Here is a 20,571-nt window from a genome sequence, read left to right as displayed (position 1 = left end):
TCTGCTGCTTTTGTTGTTTACTGCGCCCTGTCCCCAGAGGTGGTGTCTACAGAGACAGGCAGGTTTCCTTGAGCTGCTGTGAGCTCCACCCAGTTCGAGCTTCCCAGCTGCTTTGTTTATCTACTTAAGCCTCAGCAATGGTGGGCGCCCCTCTCCTAGCCTTGCTGCTGCCTTGTCGCGAGATCGCAGACTGCTGTGCTAGCAATGAGGGAGGCTCCGTGAGCATGGGACCCTCCCGGCCAGGTGTGGGATATAATCTCCTGGTGTGCCTGTTTGCTTAAAGTGCAGTATTGGGGTGGGAGTTACCCGATTTTCCAGGTGTTGTGTGTCTCAGTTCCCCTGGCTAGGAAAAGGGATTCCCTTTCCCCTTGTGCTTCCCAGGTGAGGCGATGCCTTGCCCTGCTTCAGCTCTTGGTCAGGCTGCAGCAGCTGACCAGCACCAATTATCTGGCACTTCCTAGTGAGATGAACCCAGTACCTCAGTTGAAAATGCAGAAATCACCGGTCTTCTGTGTCGCTGGTGCTGGGAGTTGGAGACTGGAGCTGTTCCTATTCGGCCATCTTGCTCCACCCCTTATTCCTAGGTTTTCTATAGGAATGTCTTAGGGTCACAGAGTTTAAGTGATTTTTCCCAACACTGTAGAGATCCTAAGTGGTGAAGATGAGGTTGAAATAGGTCCAAACCCAAGGCCAAGACACCTTCAAAAGATTAATAAAATTTGTCAAATGATACTTGGACTAACTCCTGTCTGAATTAAGCTAGAAATTGATATAAGTTCTTTAATTCAGTTAGGAAGATCCCAAATCAGAAACAAATCATAATAAAAATTGAGATCAGGAAGTTTCCTGAGTGTAGCTCCTCATATCACTGTCCCACACATAAGTACTGCCCTATACGGCAATCGGGAAGCCCCAGGAATGCTTGCTAGGGTCAGGCCCTGCTCCTCTAAGTTAGTTGAAAACTCCCTCCCTCAGTGACTGCTCTCATACTTCATTGTAGCTGTTGGCTCTCAGAACATGATACCCAAAGTATAGCGCCTTGGAGTGCTGAGTACTTTGAACTGAAAGACATTGGAAGGGCCTCCAAAGAAAGATCTCTTTGACCTCCTCCTGCCCTCCTGTCTTTCATGCTTCTTTCTCCCCTGGAGTGAACCGTGGAAATTAGAATTCCTCTTCCGCAAGACAGATCATAGAAACTAGAAGCCCTCTCCCCAAAGCAAGTCATAAAACTTAGGAAGGTCACTCTCTCCCTTCTCCCTTTTCATTTGAAGACCCTTATTCCAGAGGAATCCTGCTCCATACTTGCAAAGAAGAAATGCTACACAGAGAGTCCAAGAAGAATTTGAACACACTCCCTCCTTCACCCCCAGTCTATAACCATAAGATCATACTCTTGTCCAAACACATATCTACACAGCTGCCCTTAGGTTCTTCATGGAACCTAAGCATAAAACCAGTTTTCTTTGGATCTTTGGGTCTTCATTTCTGAAGGCTCTCATATCACATAAAACTTTGATTAAGTAAATTTGTTTCGCTTTTCTCTTGTTAACTTGTCTTTTGTTATAGGAGTGTCAGCCATGACTCTTACAATGAGTGAGGAGAGGTATTACCTCCTTTACCCCTGTATGCTCTTGGAGCTGATCATCACAGTTTGTAATTTTTCTACCTTCCATTCCTGCTTCTGTGTATTTTGGTAAATTTTTGCAGGTCAGTAGACTTCCCATGGCAGAATACTTCCTGCTTCTCACCAGCCCTTAAGCCAATCCAAGGAAAACAGAAGAACATCATAGAGCTTTATATGACAAGATTACAAAAGCTGCATCCAGTGGCAGAATGCCTGACTGCTCCTGGACACAGCCAATAGCCGACTTCAGTGCTCCCCATCCCTGCTTGTCAGTGATTAGTCTAAATTGTTATCACAAGCCCAGTCTGACCAATGAGTGTGAGTGAGGGGCCATTTTGATTGTCAGCTCCTGATTCTGCAGAAAACCTGAAACTGAGCTGTACAAAGATGCTGATGAGGGACTGCAGCATGCAATTCACTTCACCAGCAGTCACTAAGGTCTGATCTCTTTTCTAACCACACCTGGAAGATGGGATGCTGGACCCAGGGTATGCATAGAAAATGGGAGTCATTAGGAAAGCAGCTTTGCTTGCTTTAACCCAGGAATTGTATTTCCGGTATGCTGTTTCTTTTTAGACAATTGCCCTAAATCTTCTCTTGTTTAAGGAGCAGGAGGATGGGGGAGATTATTTCTGCTCTCAGCAAAAGTCTTAGAACCAGGGTCTCCTCGTTTGTAAGGAAGCAAGTAGGTCCCTGGACGTGAGCTGGGATACGATTTGTGATCAGCCAAGCAAGAGTTAAGAGTGGAAGTCTGTGCTCTCTGCCCATCTTATAATATCTTAAGGGTGATCATCTGTGGTATTCTTGAGTGATATATCCCATTCCATCTAGCATTTCATAAGAATTATTGCATAAATGATGACAGGCAGAGGACACTTGACATGGGAATGCTGGACCCATTGGATGTTTACTCATTAGCTGCAGTCACCGCATATTAGCTTTTTTTAATAAAAAGTAAAAATTTAGTTGACATGTAAAAATTGTACATATTTATGGTGTACAGCATGTTTTAATATCTGTATGCATTGTAGAATGGTTAAATCAAATTATTTAGCATATGCATTACCTCAGCTACTTACCTTTCTTTTTGTAGTGAGAACACAAAATCTACTCTCTCAGCAATTTTCGAGTATGCAACACATCATTATTAACTATAGTCACCATGATGTACTATGTTAGCCTCTTAATATGGTACAATGCTTTGGCAAAACTCAAAATCCCTAGCAGGTCTGGATCTTTGAGTTTGGAAATGGTCCAAGGTGTATATACTATGTCTGTGAATACCAGAGGGCAACTGTTTGTGGGTTCCTGGTGTAGGGTCTAAATTCTAAATTCAGAGAGATGAACTCCTTTGGGGCCACAGTCTTTCTGCCACTTATGAACCTACAAGCAAGTTTCCGGATGTTAAATCATCTAGGGAATCATTTCAGAATTTATTTCAAATATTACATTAATTCCTAGGGGATAAGGAATTTAAAAGGAAAGTGTTCAAATTATCATCTTACACATTTATATACTTTTACCTTTCTGTTTACACCCTTGTCACTAGATATTACATTCATGAGTGAATTAAAAATGAACTGCAGATGAAAATCTTAAAAGTCCAGGGAGACTATTCCCCATGTGTTTAAGAGACCCTTGCTGTCCAGGTCTGACTTTAACCTGAACAAAATGGAGCTCACCATGTCACACGCTGGCAGTTTGAAAGGGACTGCTGTAGACCTGGATGGATCTCTGCCCTTTTGGCCAGCCTCATACTGGTGTCCCTCACACTCTCAGGGAGCCATTTGCCCAGGTATTCCTGGGCTCACAGCAACCCTGTCAACAGCAGCAGCTGCTAACTGGGCACGGGGCTTAGCTGGGGCTCCTAGGCTGGAAAAGAGAATCATAGTTCCTACAATGTAAGGATAAGCTGGCCGCACGGGGAGGGTGTTCATTCTGAGGGAGGGGCTCAAATGGACATGTTGAGAATTGTACAGTGTGGCTTAGCAATTACCCACTGTTCCTAGTAGGAGAAACTTTGGGAATTAATGTTACTGTCATAGTCCCACACACAAACCACACAATTACTTCTATTCTAACAGAGTTGAAATGTATGGATTTATTGTAGCATTGCTATCAAGAATACACATTGATTACAGTATTGCTATCAAGAATACATATAAATACAAGGCTGAAGCCATAAGTGAGACAAGAGATACTCCAGGGTTAGTCAAAAGTTAATCTTTGAGGTCCAGAAGGCTAGATGAAAATGAGATGAGACTGCAAATTTTGTTGTTAAGCAGTTACCAATTATGACTCTTGGCAGGAAGGGCTGGAATGAGGGTTATATGGTGAACTGAATGAAAATTCAGAACTAATCAGCAACATGTGGGCCTGAAGCATTTATTGCTACCAGTGATTAGTTATCAGACCTTCTGACTACATAACTTTAATTAACTATAATGAACATGCGAAACAATTCTTTAAAAATGTACTTTAAAGCAGCATGCAAAACTTCCCTGCTCAGCAAACCCAAACTGGGGCCCCCTGTCTTCCTATCTTCTTACCCTTCACAACCATCATTTTAGGCTTCTGATGCTCTGTTTTCCTCCTCTGTCTCAATTCAGTTACTCTGAGTTAGAGACGAGCTCTCTAGGATTGGAGCTGACTGCGTCCTGGCCCATTTCCTCACTGCCATCCTCAAGCTCAGATGCTGACAGGAAAAAACTGCCTATGCCTGAAGGGGCATTCCTTAGCAGGCGGCCCAGTTCCTTCTCATAACATTTGACTGCTTGCAGCAGATCTCCATTCTGCTTATGAATTAATCCTTGATGATACCAATAATTCGGTGCATTTTGTGGAAGCAGATTTTCAGATACATTCTGTGGTTGGTCTTTGATCTCTTCCTTCTCAGTTGATTTTTTGCTTATGGACAAACCCTCTAAACCACGTTGGAGAGCTGTGTCTTCAGACTTCCCGTTATATTTCTGAAGGTTGCAATAGTGCTGATGAGATTGTTGCTTCTCAGCATCAGGGTCTTCCTTACTGAATGGTGTCTGATAACATTCTGCCTCCAGGAACTCAGCAAGATCGGAGTACGCATCCAGAGGATTCAGTCCCTTCTCAAGAGCTTTATTCGAATAGTCCATAGCATATTGCTTTAGTGCTTCAATCTTCTCTTTATTTCCACTAGCTTCAGATTCTCCTGTATTCTGCATTTGCCTTACTTTTGCCTTGTAGCAGCACCCAATCTGGTGATAGAGGTAGCCATTGTTTGGTGTGGATTCCAATGCCCGTTGAAACAGTTCAATAGCTTTGTCTAGGTCACCTTTTCTTCTGTAAAATTTGGCTGCACTGCGGAGGACATCTGTTTGGCAAGGAGCCTTTTCCAAGGCTTCTTCAACCAACTGCTCTCCTTCGGCTTCTTTATTCATCTTCTGCAGTTTGAGGCCCAAGAGAACCTTGACATACTGGTTATCAGGACTCAGCTCAATGGCCTGTTTCAAAACATCAGTAGAGAACTGTTTCTCTGGGTTATTATCCAGATGGTACATCGCAATTGCCAGTCCAGAGGAGAATTCTGGGTTGTTAGGTTTTTCTTCCAGAGCCTTCTCAAAACACACCTTCGCCCTTTCATTTCTTCCACACTTCAGTTGTGTCCACCCTTCCTCACAGTCAAGTTCAGGATACTCAATACTGTATGGATTTGAAAATTTCTTGCAGGTTTGTTTTACCTTGTCTACATAAATCTGAGCATCTGAGAGTCTGCCCAAGTGATAGTAGACCCAGGCGTAGTTTCCCCAAGTGACTAGACTTCTGATTTCTGCTTGGTCAGCATGCTCTTGCTGGATTAACTCTTCAGCTTGCCGTAAGCATTCCAGGGCTGCCTCGTTTTTACCATCTAGGTGTTTTATGTAGGCCAACAAGTTGTACATTGTAGCTTTGAACTCAGTATTTAAAAATTCAATCTGGTTACACACTCTGTCTTCCAGATCCCTTGAGACACTTTCTTCCTTGAATAAGTTCCAGGTGAAATGGCATTTCAGTTGTGGAAGGATTTGCTCCAGGGAATTCTTGGTGACCTCACTGTGGAGAAAATAAACATGGTCACTGTGATGTACACTGCCAAGCACTGCACCCTGTGATCATTAATTTTATATGTCAATTGAACTGGGCCACAGAATGCCCAGATATGTGGTCCAACATTATTTCTAGGTGTGTATGTGAGGTTGTTTCTGGAAGACATGAACCTGTGAATTAGTGGACTGAGTAGAGCAGATTGCTCTCCCCAGCATGGGTGGGCGTCTCCATTCTGTTGAGGGCGTTAATAGAACAAAAAGGCAGAGGAAGGGAGAATTCTCCCTCTGCCCGACTGCTTGAGTGTTGTAGGAAGTCAGGAACCCCGAACGGAGGGACCAGCTGAAGCCGCGGCAGAAGAACATAAACTGTGAAGATTTGATGGACATTTATTAGTTCCCCAAATTAATACTTTTATAATTTCTTACACCTGTCTTTACTGTAATCTCTGAACATAAATTGTGAAGATTTCATGGACACTTATCACATCCCCAATGAATATCCTTGTGATTTCCTATACCTGTCTTTACTTATCTCTTAATCCCGTCATCTTCTTTGTAAGCTGAGGAGGATGAATGTCGCCTCAGGACCCTGTGATTGTGTCAACTGCACAAATTGTTTGAAGAGCATGTGTTTGAATATGAAATGCGGGCGTCTTTAAAAAAGAACAGGATAACAGCGATGTTCAGGGAACAAGAGAGGTAACTTTGAACTGGCCGCCGGTGATTCGGACGGAACAGAGCTATATTCCTCCTCTTTCATAAGCAAATAGGAGAAATATCCCTGAATTCTTTTTCTCAGCAAGGAACATCCTCAAGAAAGAGAATGCACCCTGAAAGTAGGCCTAGAGACGACCCCTTTTTAAGGTGTCCCGTCTTTTATGGTTGAAGCCAATGGGATGAAATAAGCCCCGGTCTCCTAGGATGGGAAAATTCCTACCTAATAAATTCTGGTCAGACAGGTTACCAGCTCTCAAACCCTGTTTCCTGATAAGATGTTATCAATGACTATGCGTGCCCGAAACTTCATTAGTAATTATAATTTCACCTCATCTGGTGGTCCTGTGATCTCGTCCTGCCTCCATTTGCTTTGTGATATTTTATTACCTTGTGAAGTATGTGATCTCTGTGACCCATACCCCATTCGTGAACTCCCTCCCCTTTTGAAAATCGCCAATAAAAACTTGCTGGTTTTACGGCTCGGGGAACATCACGGATCCTGCCGACATGTGATGTCTCCCCCAGACACCCAGCTTTAAATTTCTCTCTTTCCCTTTATTTCTCAACCCAGCCGAGACACTTAGGAAATAGAAAAGAACCCATGTTAAACATCGGGAATGGGTTCTCCCGATACTTGAGCTAGGACATTGATCTTTTTCTGCCCTTGGACTAGACTTGGACTAGAACTTTCACCATTGGCTTGCCTGGTTCTCAGGCTTTTAGACTCGGACTGGGACTACACTATCAACTTTCCTTGGTCTCCAGCTTGCAGACAACAGATTATGGGATTTACCAGTCTCCATAATCAGGTGAACCAATTCCTCATAATAAATCTCTTTATATATAGATGTTCCTTGACTTATGATGGGGTTACATCCTGATAAACTCATCATAAATTGAAAACATTGCAAGTAAAAAGATGCATTTCTTTCTTTCCTCGCTTCCTTCCTTTTCTTGTAGAGACAGGGTCTCACTATATTGCCCAGAGTGGTCTCAAACTTCTGGTCTCAAGCAATCCTTCTGCCTTGACATCCCAAAGTGTTGGGATTACAGGTGTGAGCCACCACACCTGGCCCTAGGGGTTTTCAATTTGGCTTCACCTGGGGATTCTAACTACCCTGTATGAAGGACTACAAGTCAAAAGTCAAGTTAGCAATTATTTAAAAAATGAATACCAAGAGTAAGTTTTAATGATGATAATTGAACAACTCTGCTTATATCTGTTATGCCACTAAATCATAATAAAGTCATGGAAACAAGAGTTAACTTTGCAGATGGGTGAATTAGGAAGGTTAGAAGGAGAAAGGAGAGAAAGGGTGAGTCTCAGATCAATAGAATGTATCTGCAAATTTGTAGGTACATATAGGTGCCTGAAAATAATAGCTGAACACTCTAGTGATTAATAGAGAGTATACAGTGGACCTGCAGAATGACAAGAGACATTGGTTGTGTTTGCCTCAACGAAACCAGAAACCACCTTGCAACTCTGATGACACTATCTCTCTCTCTCTCTCTCTTTTTTTGTTTTGGAGGGCAGAGGGCTTCGACATATCAATGCACCAGGGATCTTACCAAACTAAATTTTAAGCACTTATAGCTCAAGATTCTCCCTCTAAGATGAAATATATTTCCACCCTGTCATGTATCAGCTTCAGAAGGTATCAATTGCTCAAGAAAGTGTTGGACAAGCCGAAAAGCACACTGAACATTTCTGGACTTGTGAAAGAGCTCTGAATATGGATCTTTCAGGGATATTCCATCCCCACCAATGCTTTACCAATGCCAGAGTTGGCCAGGCTGAGACATTTAATGATAACATGGAGCTATTTATTCAGGAAGATAGCCAACCACTCATATGACTTTATGATTATAAAACGCACTGAAAATTGGAATTCAGGTCCCTTGATTCTCTTGATTTTTCCTAAACCTTACTCCCTAAAGTTTCCAATTTGATGAGGTATTTGATACCTGCTCTCTCCTTGAAGTAAAATTTGGAGCAAAATATATTGGACTGGAAGCCCTAAGACCTTGATAAGAAGAAACATGAACCCTAGAGCCAGAGGTCAGGAGGTTTGCATTATAATACTATTGCCCTCTTAAAACAAATACTCCATTTGCCAAAGTTTCCTCACTTAATAATTTCTCATATGCGTTTTTGAAAGTTATTCTGAATACTTCTTATATGTATAAATAAGTTAGTTAATAGTAATTAATGCAGATATTTAAAGAAATACAAGCAGGCAGGTGGGATGATGACTACAGTCACTTGATAAAGAACAGCTAGGTGGCTCACGCTTGTAATCCCAACATTTTAGGAGGCTGGGAGGGGGTTGGATCATGAGGTCAGGAGTTCGAGACCAGCCTGGCTAACATGATGAAACCCCGTCTCTATTAAAAATACAAAAATTAGCCGGGCGTGGTGGCGGGCGCCTGTAATCCCAGTTACTCAGGAAGCTGAGGCAGGAAAATTGCTTGAAACCGGAAGGCGGAGGTTGCAGTGAGCCCAGATCGGGCCACTGCACTCCAGCCTGGGCGAAAGAGCAAAACTCCGTCTCAAAAAAAAAAAAAAAGCTAGGTTCAGATGAAATGTGGGGAGTAAAATGCCAGTCCTACCTGGATGGTCTGCATCTAGTAGAAGACCTTAGGGAGATAGGATTCCCTCGGGTGCAGAAAGAGATTTCCCATGACACCGGATTGCAGACATGAAATTTCGCTTACTAAAGCAGTTAAAGTTAGGGCTGCTAGTCCTCAGGAAATCCCCAGAATCAACATAGTTACAGTCTCTCACCTAACCCAGATCGTGATCGCCTGTCTTGCTCACAGACTCCAGGGTAGATACCACATCTCCTTCCCAGTCAAAGCCATTACTAGAGTAGAATCTTGAAATTTTCACAAAGTGGCCATCTTGAAGTGGTAAGAGTGGGGATTTCCCCACTCTTGTCTGCACATGTGCAGCTTATCCCGCACATGTGCTGGTTATGCTCCAACTGACTACGTGAAGGAACCCCAGCAGACCTATGCTCGGTTGGTCAGAACAGGCCCAATCCAAGGAGTCCCTCACTTTAGAAAGCAAGTGAAGGAACTCTCCAGAGCTGGGCTTCTGAACCTTTAATGTACTTATGGACGCAAACACCTGGGAATCTTTTTAAAATGCAGATCTGGATTCAGATAAGCTGGGATGTTGCCTGTCTTAGAACTTCCCCGGGGGATCTCAGATTCAGACCACACTGTGAGCAGTAAGGCTCTGGGAAGACTTCCGTTTTTAGCAGTGATTTCCAATCGCCAGTTTCCCATACTTAAAATACCCCTTAAACAGGCAAGCTTTGCTTCATTTTTATTTTTGTTTTTTTGTAGGTCTCACTTTGTTGCCAAGACTGGTCTCGACCTCCTGGTCTCAAACAATCCTCCTGCCTCAGCCTCCCAAAGTGCCGGGATTACAGGCTTAGCCACTGTGCCCAGGCACAAGCTTTGCTTTATCTCAACGTTCTTCCCACCCCTCTCCACTCCTGACTCTTGGGGTTTCCTCCTTCACATGTACACACATACAACGCAGGAAGCCTTGTATGCATTTAAGGAAGAGAAGATTTGGAGATGGACATTTCTTCTATAAGCCATTCAGTGTGCCTATGAAGTACTTGTGGTCCTCTTTAAATATGTGTTTGTTTCTGGACCTTATTTCTGTTTTACTCAATCAGGATTTCAGAATGCAGTACCTAGAAATTTGCATTCTATCGTAAGACTCAGGTTGATATGATTCATGCCACTCGCAAATCACAGTTTGAGAGACTGCAAGCAACACTTTCTCCCTGTTCGTTGATCACATGGGAGGCTTAGCAGGTCACTAGACCTCCTAGAGGACAACTCAGGTAGACATATCCCCCAATTATGAAAAAGTACATTTCAAGGTAAAAGTGACCTCAACATAAATTGGAATTTCGCAGTGCTGAATTAATCATTGACACATTTGCTGAGAAGCAAGCATAGTTTTAAAATAACCAGAATCACAACAAAGCCCACAAACCTCTGACTTAGGCTTTCTAAATATAAGAAACAAAAGATGAACCCGGACCTCCAGTAACTTCCTTCCAGGCCTCAACTTTCACTGACCCGATTTTGCCTGAAAGGATATGAGCACGAGCTCTCTAGGATCTCTCAATATGCCCCGTCCCTTCCCAGCTCCCAGCTCCCCTTTCCCTGCGTCCTTTGGCTGCCTGACTCTATACATCACAAAAAGCTACAGAAATAAAAATGCACAAATGGGTAAGGCAGATTTATGCTTGAATTAGATAAACGCATATTTCATCCCTAAGCAAACACTGAAATAGCGTAAGTCAGCAAGTTGTACCTAAGAAATTCTGTTTCCTATCAGAGAAGCAGGGACTATTTACCTCATGATGGCTGTTTCCCTGCAGTTCTGAAAAGCTGGGGTCCCAGTTGATTTTGTTCTTGGCTTATTGATTCCAAGCAAATGCTGAAGAGGTTTCTAACCAGGCTGCTGTTAGGTCTGTGCTTTTATCAAAGGCGAAAGGAAAGTGAAACTGATGGAACCCTATCAAGATCCTTCTTGAAGGGAAACTGAAACAGAATCTGTAAGAACTGAGCTGACTCGTGCCAGGAATATGTTCCAGACAGATTTGGAAAACTGTAGTTTGAAAGTTGTAAAAATGCACTGTAAAAAGAAAATAAAATTTTAAAAGCTTCCAAAATGTATTATGTCAAGAGGCAAAGTTAAGCCCTGAAAACTGACTCACGTAATGTGACTGGTTTTTCTTCTCAGGTGCATGACTGTTGCTCCCTGACCTGTGTGGTGACAGGTTACACATTAACCAGACTCACAAGTCTCACTGCAACTTCTCCCTCTTGGGTTCAAGTGATTCTCCTGCCTCAGCCTCCTGAGTAGCTAGGATTACAGGCATGCACCACCATGCCTGGATAATTTTTGTATTTTTAGTAAAGGCAGGGTTTCACCATGTTGGTCAGGCTGGTCTCGAACTCCTGACCTCGTGACCTGCCCGCCTCAGCCTCCCAAAGTGCTGGGATTATAGCTGTGCACCACCGTGCCCGGCCTCAGACAACCTAGTCTTTATTAAAACCTAGACCTCATGTTATGGAAACAGAGACCCTTCTGATTGTTACTTTTTTTTTTTTTTTTTTTTTTTTGGAGACAGGATCTCACTCTGTCATCCAGGCTGGAGTGCAGTAGTACGATCTCAGCTTACTGCAACCTCTGCCTCCCAGGCTCAAGCGATCCTCCCACCTCAGCCTCTCCAGTCGATGAGACTATAGGCACATGCCACCATGCCTGGTTGATTTTTGTATTTTTAGTAGAAATGGGGTCTCACTATGTTGCCCAGGCTGGTCTCCAACTCCTGAGCTCAAGCATCTGCCCTCCTCTTCCTCCCAAAGTGTTGGACTTATGGGCGTGAGCCACTGTGGCCAGCCATGTTACCTCTTTGCAAAAGAATATTAAGCAATTCCCTTGGACTGTAATCAATAGTAGCCAATCAAATTGTATATCTGTATGTTTCCTCTGTATGGAAGATGTTGGCCAGGCACGGTGGCTCATACCTGTAATCCCAGCATTTTGGGAGGCCAAGGTGGGTGCATCACTTAAGGTTAGGAATTCAAGACCAACCTTACCAACATGGCAAAACCCCATCTCTACTAAAATACAAAAAATTAACCAGGCGTAGTGGTGTGCTCCTATACTCCCAGCTACTTGGGAGGCTGGGTGGAAGAACCCCTTGAACCCAGGAGTCTGAGGCTGCAGTGAGCCATGACTGGGCCACTGCACTCCAGCCTGGGTGACAGAGTAAGACTCTGTCTCAAAAACAACAACAACAACAGAAGCTGTCATTCTGTTCAACACCTCTGTCTTTGCCTATGTAAACAGTCCTCATTTTTCTCTACACTGGGAATGTTGTTCACCATTCTTGGGTGTAGCTCTACTCCTGGGATTGCCGCCCTCAACTTTTTGCCGGAATAAACTCTTTTAACTGGATCCTGAGCCTTCTGATTATTGTATGTTGATAGTACTAATTATATGGTCCTACTTCCAGAGATTCTGGTGCAATGAATCTGATGTGAGCTTAGAAACCTGTGTTTTCACAAGTGCCTTGGAAATTCAGTGGCAGGAGCTCCTGTACCACATTCTGAGAAGTGCTGTTGTAGACGTATTTTTAAAAGCAGTTTTCCCCTTTATTTGTGGAGCTAATGTGGTGAATTAAGAAGCATTATCAGACAAGCTTGAGTGAAGGGAAAAAAACCACAGGACACCTGGATTTTAGTGACCTCTTTACTTAGTTCTGGGATATTTCTTGAGTCACATCGCTGAGCCTCATTCTCTTATCCTTAAAACGCCCTGGGATGAATTTCCTTTTTCCCTCCATCCAATTGATAGAAAATTATGCCCTGGGGAGAACCGCTTTCACCCTTCTCCAAGATCTGGGTTCAGCTGTTATGGCTTTGACCACTCTAAGGGGTGGGTAACCATCAAAGACTGGCCCAATCTCTCCAGATAGGAAGCCCATCCCTGGGCCCCTCTTTAAAGTGAGCATAGTTGAAAGCATTAAGATCTTTCACCTTTTGACCATTGGGCATAGAGTCAGATGATCAGCATTAGAGTTTGGCGCCTCCATTAATGACTCTGCTCTGACACCTGCTCTCTACCTGATGTCTTGGGCAAGTAATTTGCCCTTCTAAGCCCCATTTTGGTCATCTAGAAAATGAGGCTAATAATGGAAATAATAGCTCTTACTTCTAGGGCTGTTGGAAGGGTGATATGAGGTCATGCATAAAAAGCGTTTAACACAGTGCCCACTAACTACAGATCACAAAGAAATGTTACCACCATGATTGCTGGTATTAATATATTTGTGTTATAATTTTAAGTGAATTTGTGAGTGTGTAAAGGGGGCAACAGAGTTCCTCAGTGGATGGGGCAGAGGAGGATGCCCATCAGCTGGCATGTGCCAGCGAGTTCTCCAGGTGATTTTCCCATTTGGAAATTTTTAGCACTGCTGGAGAGGAGCAGCCCAACCTCTTCCTGTTCCTACAGCCTCTGGAAATAGGAGCACCTTGATGTGAACCTGAGTCCAGCATAGTTCAGAGAGTCCCCCTCAGACCTCCTCAGGTCAGTGGCTATAGACACACCTAAAGACAGGACCCTGCAAAACCTTTCCTGCAAGCTGCTTACTAAGATGCTGGGTAGTGCCTGGCTTCTGGTCAACCCCACTCACACAGACACAATTAACATCGCTCTTGACCAGGAGCTTATTCTATATAAAAGGGTTAGCCTGAGGTATTTGGCAGTGAATTCCTCTTACCCATTTCATCCCCAAACGTGACATTGCAGAGCATCTTCAAGTCCTTGGGGCAGAGGGTAGGGAATCCAGTTTTCCTTTTCTGTCCCCCTAAATGGTTGATGGGGTCTTCCCTCCCTGGCAATCACTTCCTCACTCCTTCCCTGGAGATGCTTGGTGAGAAAGGCATCCTTTTCTCTTAGTTCTCCCTGACGCGCTATCCCCTGAGGAACTCCAGGAGGTCAACATATATATTTAAAAATCAAGTTTACTGAGATTATACTTTATATACAATAAGATGCACCCATTTTCAGTGTATAGTCTGATGAGTTTTGATAAATGTTTATGCTTATGTAGCCACCACCACTACCTCCCTATAGACTATTCCTATGATTCCAAAAGATTCTTTTGGGAGCCTTCCTACTCAATCCCCCTCATCTCCAGGCAACCACTGATTTGCTTTCCATCATTAGAGATTAGAACAGTTTTAGATAAGAGATTAGGTCATTACACTTTTGAGGAGAAATTCTTTTCTGCTGCTGACCAGCATTCACTACATTAATAAAAATAAGTGCTAAACTTTGGGTTTGTTTTTATATAAGAAATGACAAAAACGCTCCTTTGTAAGAATTGTTTCTTGCACTTCCCACCTTAAAGTAATGCAACGTTTCAGGGCAAAATTGCCCTCTTCATGAGTGGGTCTGCGGTATTGATTATATCTTTCACAGTATCTGTTGAAAATAAATTCCTCCTTTTAAAATTACAAGAAAAAACGCCTGTGACTTAATCTTTTCAAGCAAAATGACAGTAACAGAAAAGCCCCAGAAGAGTAATTCCCTTAGGTCTACCCTTGAATCAGCAAAGTTTGTGGCTGAGTGAAATACACTGCTCCTGCCAAGCCTTCCTCTCATCACAGGGAATAGCTGCACACAGGGAGGAAACATGAGCTGATGCATTCCCCACTCTGCCTCCCCCGTATATAGTTCTATAGGGAACAGTTCCAGAAACTTAAGGAGCCTGTGTATACACCAAAAAAAGCCACAGGGAAAAAACCCTCAAATATCTTATAAATGCTCAGACTGATAAAGACATATTGAATCTATAAACATCAGGACAATTCAGGAATGTGCCTGCACAGTAAGAAGCTCAACTTACAATTTGCACTCAATAACAAGCATGATTCTGCATTTTTATTTCACTGACCTCATGACTGCTCTCTGCGTCTCTGCTGTTCCAAAAAGCTGGTAACCAGGCTGATTTGTTCTTCAGAAGTTTTCCTGTCTGCCTCAAGTAAATACTGAAGGAACTACATAAAGGGGTGGGAGAGTAGGGCACGCATCAGCTGATGTTTTGAGTAATTGCTTTTAGGGGAAGGAAGAGGAAACTGGAAAGTGAAACTAATTTAAAATCGTCAGGAGGAGGAAAATGAAACCTAACAGCTTGAGACCTGCAACGGGTGAGCCAGAGTACATTGTTCAAAACCATGACTAAAATTTGTTTGAGAGAATGTGGAAGTATTCCTAATGTAAATCAAAAAATTAAATTCTAAGGCCATACTCACCAACCACGTGACTGGACCCCTGCTTTTGGCCAACGGCATTCCAAAGTTAACCTGAAAACTGATGGGAAGGGGAAGCTGGATATACCTCATTACACCCTTTTTCCTTTTAGAATTACTAATAGAACACACTCTTTTTTTTTTTTTTTTTTTGAGACAGGGTCTTACTTTGTTGCCCAAGCTGGAATGCAGTGGCATGATCTCAGCTTACTGCAACCTCTGCCTTCTGGGTTCAAGTGATTCTTTTGCCTCAGCCTCCCGAGTAGCTGGGATTAGAGGCACCCACCACCACGCCCAGCTAATTTTTGTATTTTCAGTAGAGATGGTGTTTCACCATGTTGGTCAGGCTGGTCTTGAACTCCTGACCTCAGGTGATCCACCCACCTCGGCCTCCAAAAGTGCTGGGATTACAGGCGTGAGCCACTGCACCCAGCCAGAACATGCTCTTTTCAAGTGTTACAAGAAACATTTACATCCTATTCTCTCTGAAGTCTGCTACCTGCAGGCTTCATCTGCATAATAAAATCTTGTTCTCCACAACCCGGACATTCCTTTCTATTGATTGTCTATTGAATTTCTACTGAATGTCTCCAGACATTCCTTTCTATTAATAATAACTCTTTCAACCAATCATCAATCAGAAAATCTTTGAATCTGCCTATGACTTGGAAGCTGCCCTGCTTCCCTGTTTCCAATCGTCCCACCTTTCTGGACCTAGCCAATGTACACCTTACATGTATTGATTGATGTCTTATGTCTCCCTAAAATGTATAAAAACCAAGTCGTAGCCTAGCACTTGTTCTCAGGATCTCCTGAGGGCTGTGTCATAGGCCACAGGTCACTCATATTTGGCTTAGAATAAATCTCTTCAAATGTTTTACAGAGTTTGACTTTTTTTGTCGATATTAGGTATCTGACCATAGTCTAGGGTGGGGCCCAGGAAACTGCATTTTTTAAGCCAATTCTTATTTTAAAAAATTTTTGTGGCCACATAGAAGGTATATATATTTATGGGGTGCATGAAATATTTGATACAGCATACAATGAGTAATAATCACATCAGGGTAAATGACCTCAAGCATTTATTCTTTGTATTACAAACAATCCAATTATACTCTTTTAGTTATTTTGAAATATGCAATAAATTATTGTTGACTATAGTCATCTTCTTGTTCTAACAAACACTAGATCTTATTAATTCTATCTAGGTATATTTTTGTACCCATTAAGCATCCCCACTTCCCCCACTACTAGTCTTCCCAGCCTGTAGTAATCATCATTCTAATCTCTATCTCCATGTGTTCAATTGTCTTAATATTTTTAGCTTCCACAAACAAGTGAGAATATGTAAAATTTGTCTTTCTGCGCCTGGCATAATTCACTTATAATGACCTCCGGTTCTATCCATGTTGTTGCAAATGACAGGATCTCATTCTTTTTGTGGCTGAAGAGTACTCCATTGTGTAAATGTATCACATTTTCTTTATCCGTTCTTCTGTTGATGGACACTCAGGTTGCTTCCAAATCTTGGCTATTGTGAATAGTGCTGCAATAAACATGGGAGTGCAGGTATCTCTTTGATGTACTGATTTCCTTTCTTTTTGATATATTCCTGGCAGTGGGATTACTAGATCATATGGTAGTTCTATTTTTAGTTTTTTGAGGAACCTCCAAACTGTTATCCGTAGTAGTTACAATAGTTTACATTCCCGCCAACAGTGTACAAGGGTTCCCTTTTCTCCACATCCTTGCCAGCATTTGTTATTGCCTGTCTTTTGGATATAAGCAATTTTAACAAGGGTAAGATCATATCTCATTGCAGGTTTTTTTTTTAACTTTTATTTTATGTTCAGGTGTACATGTATAGGTTTGTTATTTAGGTAAATTGCATGTCATGAGGGTTTAGTGTACAGATTACTTAGTCACCCAGGTAATAGGCATAGTATATGATAGGTAGTTTTTCAGTCCTCTCCTTTCTCCCATGCTTCACCCTCAAGTAGGCCCTAGTGTCTGTTCCCCTCTTTGTGTCCATGATGTTCAGTTCCCACTGATAAGTGAGAACATGCGATATTTTGTTTTCTCTTCCTGCGTTAGTTTACTTAGGATAATGGCCTCCAGTTCCATTCATGTTACTGCAAAGGACATGATCTTATTCTTTTTTTTGTGGTTGCGTAGTATTCTATGGTGTATATGTACCACATTTTCCTTATCCGGTCTTCTGTTGATGGGCATTTAGGTTGAGTCCATGTCTTTGCTATTGTGAATAGTGCTGTGATGGTTGTGCATGTGTCTTTATGGCAGAATGATTTATATTCCTTTGGGTGTGTACCCAGTAATGGGATTGCTGGGTTGAATGGTACTTCTGTTTTAAGTTCTTTGAGAAATTGCCACATTGCTTTCCATAATGGCTGAACTAATTTACATTCTCACCAGCAGTTTATAAGGGTTCCCTTTTCTCTGTAACCTCACCAGTATCTGTTATTTTTGTTGACTTTTTAATAATAGTCATTCTGACTGCTATGACATGATATCTCGTTGTGGTTTTGATTTTCATTCTTCTAATGATTAGTAATATTGAGTATTTTTTCAGATTCTTTTTTTTTAGGGTATCTGAAGGAAGAAATTTCTTTTCTTTTTTTATTACTGCACTTTAATTTCTTGGGTACATGTGCATGGTGTGCAAGTTTGTTACATAGGCATACACGTGCTGTGTTGGTTTGTATGTTTATTGCAGCACTATTCACAATAGCGAAGACTTGGAAGCAACCCAATAGACTGGATAAAGAAAACGTGGCACATATACACCATGGAATACAATGCAGCCATAAAAAAGGATGAGTTGTGTCCTTTGCAGGGACATGGATGAAGCTGGAAACCATCATTCTCAGCAAAATATCACAAGGACAGAAACCGAACACCACATATTTTTTCATTTTTTTGTTGGCTGCATGCATGTCTTCTTTTAAAAAGTGTCTGTTCATGTCCTTTGCCCACTTTTTAATGGAGTTTTTTGCTTTTTTGCTTGTTAATTTGCTTAAGTTTCTTATAGATTCTCAATATTAGACCTTTGGTTATGTATAGTTTGCAGATATTTTCTCCCATTCTGTCAGTTGCCTGTTTACTCTGTTGATAGTTTCTTTTGCTATGCAGAAGCTCTTTAGTTTAATTAGGTCCATTTGTTAATTTTTGGTTTTGTTGCAATTGCTTTTGGTGTCTTCATCATGAAATCTTCGCCAGGTTCTATGTCAAGAATGGTATTGCCTAGGTTATCTTCCAGGATTTTAATAGTTTTAGGTTTTACATTTAATCCATCTTGAGTTGATTTCCATATATGATGTAAGGAAGGGGTCTAATTTCAATCTTCTGTATACCGCTAGCCAGTTATCCCAGCACCCTTTATTGAATAGGGAGTCATTTTCCCATTGCTTGTTTTTGTCACCTTTGTTGAAGATCAGATGGTTGTAGGTGTGTACCCTTATGTCTGGGCTCTCTATTCTGTTCCATTGGTCTATGTGTCTGTTTTTGTACCAGAACCATGCTATTTGGTTACTATAGCCTTGTAGTATAGTTCAAAGTCAGGTAACATGATGCCTCCAGCTTTGTTCTTTTTGCTTAGGATTGCTTTGGGTATTTGAGCACTTTTGTTCTTTAAGAATTTTAAAATAGATTTTTCTAATTCTATGAAGACTGAAATTGGTAGCTTATTAGGAACAGCATTGAATTTGTAAATTGCTTTGGGTAGTATGGCCATTTTAGCAATATTGATCCTTCCTATCCATGAGCATTTCCATTCGTTTGTGTCATCTCTGATTTCTTTTAAGTATGTTTTGTAATTCTCATTGTAGAGATCTTTCACCTCCTGGGTTAGCTGTATTTCTAGGTATTTCATTCTTTTTGTGACTATTGTGAATGGATTGCCTTCCTAATTTGGCTCTTGGCTTGGATTTTGTTAGTGTATAGAAATGCTACTCATTTTTGTATGTTGATTTGGTATCCTGGAACTTTGCTGAAGCTGTTTATTAGACCTAGGAGCTTTTCAGTAGAGACATCAGGGTTTTCTAGGTATGCAATCATATTGTCTGCAAAGAATGTAGCAGCAAGTGTTGCCTGCCTGGCTACCAGTGGCAGGGGTGGATGCAGTCACCTGTCTTGCCCTCCAGGTACTTCCTGGGAAAACAGGAGGCTACGGCCACTGGCTGAGTTCAGACAGAGAAGTAGGACCACTAGGCTGGAAGCTGGCACCAAGTCCCATCCAGAGAGGGGTTGAGGTGGGGCAATCTTACTGCTCCTGGGCACTGTGACTGCAGCCTCTATTGGGTTATGGCGCTGGTGCTGGTCTTCTTAGGGGCACAGGGCTTGCAGAAGTCTCCTTGGACTAGAGAGTTGTCCTGCAAAATATCTGGGTGGCTTTGTGCCTCAGTCTAGAAGCACGGTGGTGGGATGGGGGCGGTGGGCAGGAGTTTCAGGGGAATTCTCCCATTTCCAGTCTTGGACAGGTCCCTCTCTCGAGTGTGAATCCCCTAAGGGGTTCTCACTAACTCACCCTTTCCAGTCTTGGAGAAGTTCTCCTGGCTCCATACTGAGCCCAGACAGGCTGGTAGCTAGCTTCACCCCTTTCTGCTCTGTGCAATCCCCTTACGCCTTGTAGGATCCCAAATCCCCAACATGATTTCTCAGATGATTGGCCCGAAGGGTCAATGCTCACTAGCCCTTTTGTTTCCTTTCCATGATAGCCTGGCACAGGAGTTGCTTCTAGTCCACCATCTTAACCCCAAGCTCGAAACTGCATTTTGTTTTACTATATTATACTTTAAGTTCTAGGGTACATGTGCACAACATGCAGGTTTGTTACATATGTATACATGTGCCATCTTGGTGTACTGCATCCATTAACTCATCATTTACATTACGTATATCTCCTAATGCTATCCCTCCTCCCTCTCCCTGCCCCACAACAGGCTCCAGTGTGTGATGTTCCCCATCATGTGTCCAAGTGTTCTCATTGTTCAATTCCCACCTATGAGTGAGAACATGTGGTATTTGGTTTTCTGTCCTTGTGATAGTTTGCTGAGAATTATGGTTTCCAGCTGCATCCATGTCCTTACAAAGGACATGAACTGATCCTTTTTTGTGGCTGCATAGTATTCCATGGTATATATGTGCCACATTTTCTTAATCCAGTCTATCATTGATGGACATTTGGGTTAGTTCCAAGTCTTTGCTATTGTGAATAGTGCCGCAATAAACATACATGTGCATGTGTCTTTATAGCAGCATGATTTATAATCCTTTGGGTATATACCCAGTAAT

General features: G+C 42.3%; 2 protein-coding genes across 4 annotated transcripts in view; one reads left to right on the top strand and one right to left on the bottom strand.

The window, feature by feature from the left end:
- Nucleotides 1–1,983: 1,983 nt before the first annotated feature.
- LIPA (lipase A, lysosomal acid, cholesterol esterase) overlaps nucleotides 1,984–20,571 on the top strand; it is a 118,698-nt gene continuing 100,110 nt past the window's right edge. The window contains exon 1 of the mRNA XM_011965357.1: nucleotides 1,984–2,181. Coding sequence (XP_011820747.1) covers nucleotides 2,126–2,181 — 56 coding nt within the window. The 5' untranslated portion in view covers nucleotides 1,984–2,125. The remainder of the gene's footprint in view (nucleotides 2,182–20,571) is intronic.
- Nucleotides 4,080–15,312, bottom strand: IFIT3 (interferon-induced protein with tetratricopeptide repeats 3). 3 transcript variants are annotated; one of them, XM_011965354.1, is made up of 3 exons: nucleotides 15,265–15,312; nucleotides 14,907–15,009; nucleotides 4,080–5,692 (listed from the first exon to the last, which is right to left on the bottom strand). In XM_011965354.1, the coding sequence occupies exons 2-3, from the start codon at nucleotides 14,909–14,911 to the stop codon at nucleotides 4,234–4,236; spliced, it is 1,464 nt and encodes a 487-aa protein (XP_011820744.1). In that variant the 5' UTR covers nucleotides 14,912–15,009; nucleotides 15,265–15,312; the 3' UTR covers nucleotides 4,080–4,233. The 3 variants fall into 3 exon arrangements, with proteins under 3 accessions (XP_011820744.1, XP_011820743.1, XP_011820745.1); XM_011965353.1 differs by lacking the exon at nucleotides 15,265–15,312 and having other exon boundaries at nucleotides 14,907–15,156; XM_011965355.1 differs by lacking the exons at nucleotides 14,907–15,009; nucleotides 15,265–15,312 and adding an exon at nucleotides 10,791–10,939.

Source organism: Mandrillus leucophaeus, unplaced genomic scaffold (assembly GCF_000951045.1).
Source record: "Mandrillus leucophaeus isolate KB7577 unplaced genomic scaffold, Mleu.le_1.0 Scaffold721, whole genome shotgun sequence".
In the NCBI taxonomy this organism is placed as follows: domain Eukaryota; kingdom Metazoa; phylum Chordata; class Mammalia; order Primates; family Cercopithecidae; genus Mandrillus; species Mandrillus leucophaeus.
The sequence above is the reverse complement of the archived record's forward strand: the minus strand, read 5'-3'. Positions and strand labels throughout refer to the sequence as shown.